We start from the raw sequence: 10,319 nt of genomic DNA on the forward strand, positions 1-10,319 counted from the left end.
GCCCCCCCCCCCCTTTTTTTTTTCTTTTTTGAGACAGGGCCTTGCTAAGTTGCTGAGGCTGGCCTCGAACTTGTCCTTCCACACCAACCTTCCTAGTCACTGGGATTATACACATGCACCACTGTGCCCAGCTGATTTTATTTACTTTCTTGAGACTACCTGGACCCTCCAACCTCTCTGAATATCAGTAGTTACATAATTTCTGCTCTAGTTAACCACGCTCCTTACATTAAGTTGTCTGTATACTTTGCATTAATTATTTCAAAGTTTGTTTGCCACATGCAGCAGATTAATCTCTGAAGTCCAGGTTTCACTCCTTTTGCCTATGTTCATACATCCATGAAGGAGGTTGGGGGAAAATGTTTGGTTCCACTTACTTAGCATAGCCTGTACAATCCCACATGCCTACTAAATCCAGATTTATGGTATGATTAATGAAGTCAGCCATCTGCATGCTTTTAATATAATATAAACACCTCGTTTAATTGTCACATATATAGGAATTTTCTTCACACTCACAAAAAATTTACCTTCTATTATTCTTGAACCATATTGTTCTTTCAGTTTTACCCTTGCCTTGATAGCTACAAGATGTAGTCTGCTTTTCTTTTACTTCTATGTTGAGAAAAATAGCAGGACCTCAAAAAACTTCAGAAATGGTAATTTAATACCTGATTCCAACATCAGGAAAAAAAAATTTAAATGCATGTTGTGGCAATATTATTAATGTGTAACAAGTGTTGTGTAAAATAATGAATTTTGGGGCTGGGTCTGTAGCTCAGTAGCAGAGCACTTGCCTCTCACATGTGAGGATTGGTTCCATCCTCAGCACCACATAAAAATAAACAAATAAAATAAAAGCATGCAGTTCATCTATAACTACAAAAAAAATTGAAAAGAAATATAATGAATTTAAAACTTTTATTTTTAAGACAGAGACTATCGTTTTTAAAGTCAAACTTTTCAGCTATATAACTTTTATCAGGAATAATTAGCCCAGAGTGTTTTGAAGATTATCATCTTAATAAAATTTTGTTCCAGGTGGTTGTGTTCATTAAGAAGGGCTAATTAGATATTGTACATAAATTAATTGAGTGAAAATGGACTTCTGAAGGAACTGACTCTTCTAAAACTAATTTGCTTATAAGACTGTTTGCTGGAGTCGGAAGCACATGAAGGAGGCAATAAGCAAAAGAAAGTAACTCTATTGAATTTTTATTTGCCTATGTTTTCTAACAAATGTCGCTATGTGTGGCCTTTTTCATCCAAAGATCTGAAATCATAAGTTAAATCAAGGCAGATATGCACTAAGATACACAAAAGGAGTGGCTGATGAGTAAGCAACATTGATCTTCCAGCTTTGATCACAACGGTATTGTTGGTGCCTATCACAGTAGCTGATATGAGTCCATATCTACAAATACTTGTCAAGTATATGAAAGATATCATTCTAACTTGGCTGATTTATATTGCCTATTCTAATTACCAGGAAGAAAAATCAGAAAAGAAAAATACCTAATGTTCTCATTCTGTCCTGACCAATCAATGCTTGTAATGACCATCATTAAAAGTTAAGAGTAGGAACCTGTGAATATGGAAAGTTGAATTATAGAAAAGAAAGTCATTCTTTTGTTCTAGTGCATTTAGTATACAAGGAAAAAAAGATATGGCAGGGCATCATTCTGTTCAACCAGGCATGGATGACTGGATTAGTGGAGGAGGGAAAAGTTTAAGAACTACCCAAGTGGAAACCAACAAGATCTGTAAGAGTCAAATCTGGTCAGTCCCATGCTTGGGTGAACTAGAGTCCAGAAAAATATTGTAAAGCCTGAAAAGAGAACCGAGTCCTAGTGTGGAAAATATCAGGAGTTGCACTGAGAATGCTAAAATCAAAATCACTGAATAAAGATTATTCCTTAACTTCCATGGTTAAAGATATACTTTGGAAAGAACCAGATTTTTATCAATAGGCTCTAGTAAAGGCATGGATATGAACAATATTATATACAATGGTTGGCATATGAAATGAAGCAACTGATTTGTATTATATTGGGAACATAAATTTATAGTAACATGTATATATTTACACATTCACATTATCTATGAAATTTTATGTGCCTCACATTTTATATCTCCTTTCATTGTTTTCCTTGATATGCAGGAATTGATATATTCTGTGGATGCTCTTGTCATTCAGATATTGTCCTGACTGTAACTGCTTTTCTCTTTTCAGCCCCTGGAGGAACACGCATAGATGATGGTGACAAGACTAAGATGACCAACCACTGTGTGTTTTCAGCAAATGAAGATCATGAAACCATCCGAAACTATGCTCAGGTAGAATCTGGCCTTGAGAGGTCGTCATTGTGTTAGAAGAGAAGCATTTGAACAGCATTGAGGAAAACAAAACTCTATAGCCCACTTTTCAAAATAGGGATGCTAGGTAACTTTTAAACATGAAATAATACCCAATTGCATTCATCATAACACAATAGGCAGTAAAAGTACAATAAGATACCATTTTGTTTACCTTTCACCTTTAAGAAACATGGCAAACCAGATGCCCACAGCCATTGCTGATGGGAATGAAAATTGGTCCAATCTTTGGGGAAAACCATTTTGCACTATCTTACAAAACTAAAACTTCATATTTCCTCTGACCCAGCAGTTTCACTTCTGGTTCTTTGCCTTGCAACTCTGCTTGCACTGTGTGAAATGACTTGGTGACGGTCACATAGTATTGCTTATTGTAAAATCAAAGGATGAAAACAACATAAAAGTCAACAGGGGACTATGCAAATAAAATTTGGTAATTCACATTAATAAAATACTATGTAGCCATTAGAAAGAGATAAGAAGATACTTGTAGTGTATAAAACCAATAAAAGATTCATATCTGGATTAAAACTGCAAATCAGAAAGAAAAGATAAGCAACCAATTAGGAAAAGATACATACTGGTATGTCAAAGAAAAGGAATCACAATTTCCCTAAAATATATGAAAGCATGTCCGAACTCATTGGTATGTAGACGTTTTCATTAAAACCATGAGTTATCATTTTGCATGCATTAGCTTGGTAAAAAATTAAGAAATCATTAGTTCTAGTAAGGTCAGGAAGTGGCAGGGCTGTAAAAAGGACCAACCTAATAGATATTACCTTATAAAGCTAAACGTAGGTGCATTACCGCTGTCTAGCTTAGGGCTGGCATACTTATTTTTGGATTCTATTACTGATCCTTCTTAAAAGGCAGTTGTTGATTCCAGCTAAGCTCTTAGGACAAGTCCCAGGGCAACAAGTCCTCTAGTTATACAATTTCAGTATACAAGATGGAAAAAGCCATGGGAATTAACCGTGGCTAAGTGGTCAAACTTAAGATGTTAGAGAGTATGCCTTTACTCCAGTTATTAAAATGGAAAAGGCATGCTAAGCCAAGTGATTTGGGATATGTGGCCATTAATAATTTAAATTTTGTGAAATTATTTTAACCACCACTATTTTAGCAAAGATATATTTTCACTTTTTATATTTTAAAAATGTACAACCAATAAAAACAAAGGAAATATTTTTTAAATAGAGCAAAGAATTGAACAGACAGGATTGAATGGGTCAGGCTCTAATCTGTCCTCTAAAAATCTGTTATTCTGCTGTGTAATGATTGTAAATGTCTTGAGAAGGTGTATCCTGAAGTAAATATACTCAATTCAAAAGCTGGTTCTTCTAAATGTCCCACTCATCTGAATAAGGGTAGTTCACAATGGATCACAGTTTCTAAGTGCATATTTCTTCTCTGATACTTAGTAGTTGTTTTCAGCTCTGCCAAGTCATGATAAATGGCTCTTACCTTCTCCATAGAATTTTTTCAGGTTCAAATTAATGCAAATAAAAGTTGCATTATTCATTATTTTAAGTCTGATGAATGGAAAGATAAAGCCTAGAAGAAAATTTAGTATAGCCATTTCCCAAAACATAAAAAGACAATGAGTTTAGTCTCTTCATTATGTATACAGAAGATGGTTTCTTTTTGCTAATGATTTTATTTTGCATGTGGAGTACGGATATTTGAAGAAACACCCTTTCACTTGTCATTTGAGTTTTTAAATTATTATGTATTTACAGATTGACCAGACTGGTCAATGGAAGGCTCAAGCAGAGAGAAGTTAAATGGAGGGGAATATCTGAATGGAGCCTAGTCTTTTAAGCTGTTAACTCATTGGAGAATGCTTTTTTGTTTGGTTTTGGTTTTAATGATAAATTTTGCTTTCTTGTAGACATTTACCTATGCAAATATAGAGTATCATTCTTAAAGGAAATTATTTTTCATATTAATAATCATGTTAAGAAATATGTGAGCACTAGTAGAAGTTGGAAATCAAATTTTGTAGGGCTTTAATACAATTTCTTTCTTTTTTTTCCTTACTGATATCATCAATTTCCTGTGGGGTCACTAGTCTTTACCCCATAAAGGACAACCATAATTTTCACTCTTGAACTCCATCTTAACTATATTAATAACTGCAGCAAAAGTTGTAAGAGTAGGCCATGCAGGTATAAGAGAAAGGAAATAGATTCTGAAAACATTTCCACGGTTTTTAAAAATTAAGAATATTTACAAGATTCCTCCTTAAATAAAAACATTTCCACTGATAAAACAGTTTAGAATCTGACTGATATAGTGGCACACCCTGTTTCAGAATTCTAACTGGATTGTAGGAACCGATAATCCTTTACTGCCAGTAAATTATAACTTTTTTTTTTGCTTGTCTATAAACATGTTTTGTTGTCCATCTGGAGAGCGATCTGCCCTGGGCTCTGTTTTCCCCCTCAGCATGTCATTATCTAAGGGTTGGTACCTCTGACCCCTTCTTTCAGCTCTTCTCAATCACTGCCTCCCAAAGATGAAAACCTCTACTCATGGGCTGGGAATATAGCTCAGTTGGTAGAGTGCTTGATTCACATGTACAAGGCTCTGGGTTCAATCCCCAGCAATACACACACACACACACACACACATTCATTTCATTTTCATCAACATTAATTTTGGTTTCTCTACCTGTTCTTCTCTTGAGTAGATCTATTTTATCCTGCATGTGCATTTTGATCCTCTTTTCCCTTAGGTCATTGTAATGCATTTGTAGTTCTCATATCACGCATGAGCATGTTTAACCACTATTATTTGATGATGATGATGATGATAATGATTAGTCTATGGGGTAGTTTTGGTGAGTTTCTACACTTTTTTAAAAAATTGTTTACTATTTAATGGTTCTGTTTTATGTACAGGTCTTCAATAAACTCATCAGGAGATATAAGTATTTGGAAAAGGCATTTGAAGATGAAATGAAAAAGGTAACAAATCCAATATAATGCCTACCTATTTAAAGTGATGGAATGGAGAAGAACAAAAAATTTACACACACCATGGTAGCTAAAGTGCTGTGGGTATGATGAGTTTTAACAAACACTTGCTGAATAAATGATTCAGTATGACAGATCATTAGCTTATAGCTAGAGGAAGTAGTATGTGATTATCCTAGGCTTTCTTGGTTGATATTTAGAACACTGTGCTTTGTTCAATACAAATAGTTTTACAGATTGTTATCTCTTATGTCGCAAAGCTTAAATGATGCGCAAGAAAAATAAATGCAATCATTTGTTACTTAATGAAGTGGATCTATTCTGAGAAATGTATCATTAGCTGATTTTGTGTTATGCAAACATCATAAAATGTACTTTCATAAACCCAGATAGTACAGCTTACTACATACTTAGGCTGTTATAATCTCCTGAGACCACCATCTTATTGCAGTCCATTATTGAGCAGAATGTTATGTAGTACATGACTATTTATCAAGGCAAGACTCAAGGTGATTAATTGCTTAAGGCCTGTGTAAGAGTGTAGCACAGCTACTAACACTCAGTAAAATTCTTTAATTTTTGAAAATGCAGTGCAGCAAAGGGGGTAAAATCACATCTTTGTTTATAGGTATAAATTCAGTGCTTTTTCTCTTCATTGAATGGCTGTAATATGAGGATATTCCTTATACCTGTGTTGTGGGAATAAATGAGATAATATAAGGTGATTAAAATAGTCATTGGCTTCTAATAAGATGCCAAATCAACAGTAGCACTTTTTTTGAAAAGTTGAGGTTTTTAGTAATTGCAACATGTTTCCTCCTAATTTGTAACTCCTTTATATTTACATTCAGCACACAGTGTATTAAAATGCGGCTTTGTATGTTGCTGGGTCATTGTTTCAAAGTTTATATATCTGCCTAAACAAAGTAACCACATGTGAAAAAAAGTTACCATAACATTTACTTCTTTTCTATTTACTCTACCCCTGTTCAAAGTTGTCCCATGGGTAATATTGAGGAAGTTTTGTTAGTAAAATCATTTGAAAAAATAACAATCCATGAGCCTCCTTCCATTTATAAGAATTCTCCAGCATGGATATCTAAAGCTAAATGTATAAAGATGTTCATAACAACATTGAGAAGTTCACTGGTGAAGTCTCCATTCAGCCTATCTACACATTGGAGTACCATGCAGTCTTGTAAAGACTGAGTCATAGCTGTATTCATTGATTAAGGGGAAACATCCACCATAAATTAAGTGAAAAGAGAACAACCATTTAGTGACAGTTTTACCTTGGCCAAATTAGTTTCTTTGTTTCTTAGATGTCATTTCTGTAATTGCTAAGGATGGTGGCTATTTGTATTAGTCCATTTCTTGCTGACAATAACACAGATTGGGTGATTTGTAAGGAAAAGTTTATTTCAATTCATGGTTCTGGAGGTCTGCGGGCAGGCACTCCATCTGGTGATGATGGTCTTGCTGTCAGGGCTCCCAGATGGTGCAGGGCATCACATGGCAAGAGATGGGGAGTGTGTGTCTGTGTGTCTGTCTCCTGGTTTCTTCCTATCTTATGAAGCCACCGGGATTCAGTCACAGGGACTCTGCCCTAGTGAACTTCGCTAATCCTAATCACCTCCCTAAACCCCATCTCTACACTCCATAGTCAGATTAAGTTTCCACCCTCTTAATACCTCACAATGGGAATTAAATTTCAGCACCTGAGTCCTTGGGGGATGCTCAAACTACATACAAACTCTATCAGTGTTAGAGGCATAGATATACATCAAGCCATCGGAACATTTCTAGTTCACTCAGGGAGTTTTCACCTTTCCGTACTATAGAAACTATGTGTGTGTACATGAGTGATTATTAGAATGTAGACATACATAAATGCATTGAAATACTCTATTGTCATGTATAACTAAAAAGAACAAATTTTTTTAAATATCTGTAAGGATACATCAAACTGTTTATGTTATTTCTAAGAGTAGAGTTAGAGGGTATTTTTCACATCTTTATAGTCTTCTAAATTGATAATGTTCAAAAGCATATATTAATTTTTAATATGAAAAAATTAAATGAGAAAGAAAATTGTCCACTACACTGCTAGCTGCTCTGAAAATAATAAGTACTCTATTTTTATAGTATTTGTTTTTAAGCCAGCTGTTATAAAACATATAATTGTAATGTTGACCTATACAGTTAAGCAATGTGATTATTTATTTCCAAGGATTTATGATTAAATATATTTTTTAATGAATGAGTATACTAATGTGCTTAAAGAAATAGCATTGAAATTTTATTTTGGAAGTTCTTATTTTTGTTAGTTCTTTCCCACTACTCCTTTCCTGGTGTTTTGGGAGCTTTAATCTTTGAAATTCTCATTTTGTCTCTCCTGGCATTTAGATGTTGACTTCTGTTTGTTGAGAATTGAAAGGGTATAGACTGAAACTCAAATGGACTGATTTCACTCTAGAACTGTTCCTTATTCACAATGTTAATATTTAGATAGTTACATAGCTCCCTGCAATATATACTAATCCTCCAACTGTTGGGGAAAGTCAGTTACTGTTGTTCTGTCAGCCAGGGAAGAACTGAGTCTTAAGCACGTGTGCACTTGGTGTATATTGGTGCCAGTGACTTTTCACTGGTGCTAAGTGTTGGAGAATCAGCAAGTGATAGTTGCCCCTGGAGAATCTCAGTGCTGTGCTGGAGAAGTGATGAGATGATGGAAAAAATGTTGGGGCATATTCAAAGCACAAAGCAGAGAAGTATTAGAGAAAAGGAGGGCTTCTCACCAGGCTGACTACTCTTAAAACTCAAAATGGGACGTGGGGTTATAATCCCTTCTCTTTTGTGTTTCAAACTTTCTAGAGTCAACTTTTATTCAGTTTCACTATTCTTAGGGCAAGAGAATTAGAGCTTGAGCCCTTCTGGGACTCAATATCTTTGCCCCCTCAAATTGCTCTTTCCAGCCCATGTCAGTTCTGTTTTAGAACTTTGACCTGATATACTCCAGTACTTCCTCACTAACACTGGTAGTAGTAAGGAATATCAAGAACTTAGCCATTTTCTCCCCTCAACAGTTTTGCTTTGAAGACTGATATTGTAAGCTCAGAAAAGTGTAAATTGGCTGTGAAATGCTTCACATGAGCCAGGTATGGTAGCTCATGCCTGTAATTCCATTGACATTGGAAGCAAAGACAGGAGAATTGCAAGTTTGAAGCCACCTGGGCATCTTAGCAAGATCCTATCTCAACAAATTTTTTTTAAAGAAATCTTTTTTTTTTTTTTTTTAAGCATTTATTTTTATGGGGTGCTGAGGATTGAACTCAGTATCTCACATGTGCTAGGCAAGCACTCAGCCACTGAGCCATGACTCCAGCCCCCTCAAGATTTTTTACAAAGGACTGGGGATGTAACTCAGTGATAGAGTAGCACTGAGTTCAATCCCCAGTACTGCAGAAAGTACCACACAAACCTTGCACCTTGACTTCTTTTCTGGTGTTTTTTTTTTTTTTCCCCACAAAAATTCAGTTCTTTCCCCAAGAAAATGGATATATATAACAGGTGGAAGAAGCAGTGACCCAAAGAAGTGAAAAAATGAGAAAGCCAATGTATGTCAGAAAACATTCTGTTCATTGTGTATACTTACCCTTTTTCATGTTTGTAACCAAATGTAAATTATTTATCTGTATACATTGTTCTTCCAATATCTTTTCCTTTTCATGAATATTTACAGAGGTGTGTGGATGAGCTTAGAGGAAGGGAACTAATCTAATAGCATTGCTTTCCATAGCATCTATTCATAACTGAGCATATGTGTCGCCAAGGTATAGCAGCATTGTGCTACATGTGACATACTATTGTGCACCATGAATGTACATTCTAGTTGCTACTCTCCTAATTTACTGTTATGCTTTATAGACACGGTTTCTTTTGTTTGATCCACAGCTTCTCCTCTTCCTTAAAGCCTTTTCCGAAACAGAGCAGACAAAGTTGGCGATGTTGTCTGGGATCCTGCTGGGCAATGGCACCCTTCCTGCCACCATCCTCACCAGTCTGTTCACTGACAGCTTAGTCAAAGAAGGTAATCATACTCAGGTTTTCTCACCTGTCGGGTGTAAAAAGGAAAGAAAAACTATAAACAGCACCAGTGCCTCTTTTTAGTGTCCTAAGTGCTTGTCCTCAGAATGTGTGTGTGTGAATGTTGCATATGTACATTATAGAAAATTAGAGGAAAAAAATACACCTGTACAAAGGCATGTAAAGACTAATAGCAAACTAAACTCTTAGGCATAAGAATAAATATCTAGAGACCCTGAAATTGATCAGGTCCAAACCATTTTTCTCCACTAAGACTCTTCTGGCATGCTTTGTTGGGATAGTAGTTCATTGTGCCACAGCACTTTGTGCTTTGTAGGACTTTTAACCTTTTTGACCTTAGACACAAAATGCCAGCTGATAGCACCTACTCACATTTGTTATAAACAACAAAAAATACTGCATCGAATTTAAATGTTCCCCAAATAGGGCCATTCTTGTAAACCAGTTCCTCTCCAAGATCAGGGGAAACATTCTCAAGTGTTCATTTTGATCACATTTTTAAGATATTCATTGTCTTAAAGACAATGACCACTTTTAGAAAGAAGTTGAGACTGTTCCGTCAGAAAGAGGCTTGTCTTAATTTTAAGGCATTAAAATTTGATGGGAATGCACACAATGATTTGGTTATAGAATAAAACAAATGTGGGCTGTTTTCTTGTAGGAAGATAATGATATTCAAATTAATGCAACATGAAACACAGTTATTTTTCCTTAAATATATATTAAAAGAGCTTTTGTGAGAACATCTGTTTCTTTGGAGAATTTAAAAAATTTTTCTCCTAAAGATACGAAGTCCCAGACCCATTCATGCCCATAATAAAAGGGGTTATAGTTTTCTTTTAGCTGGGGGGGGGG

The 10,319-nt window shown here is 35.3% G+C and overlaps 1 protein-coding gene across 2 annotated transcripts in view; it reads left to right on the forward strand.

The window, feature by feature from the left end:
- Nucleotides 1-10,319, forward strand: part of Bzw2 (basic leucine zipper and W2 domains 2) — a 55,610-nt gene that overhangs the window by 27,693 nt on the left and 17,598 nt on the right. For both annotated transcript variants that reach the window (XM_015498125.2, XM_015498124.2), the window contains exons 4-6: nucleotides 2,234-2,337; nucleotides 5,283-5,348; nucleotides 9,312-9,447. In XM_015498125.2, coding sequence (XP_015353611.1) covers nucleotides 2,234-2,337; nucleotides 5,283-5,348; nucleotides 9,312-9,447 — 306 coding nt within the window. The remainder of the gene's footprint in view (nucleotides 1-2,233; nucleotides 2,338-5,282; nucleotides 5,349-9,311; nucleotides 9,448-10,319) is intronic.

This window comes from Marmota marmota, unplaced genomic scaffold (assembly GCF_001458135.2).
Source record: "Marmota marmota marmota unplaced genomic scaffold, marMar, whole genome shotgun sequence".
In the NCBI taxonomy this organism is placed as follows: domain Eukaryota; kingdom Metazoa; phylum Chordata; class Mammalia; order Rodentia; family Sciuridae; genus Marmota; species Marmota marmota.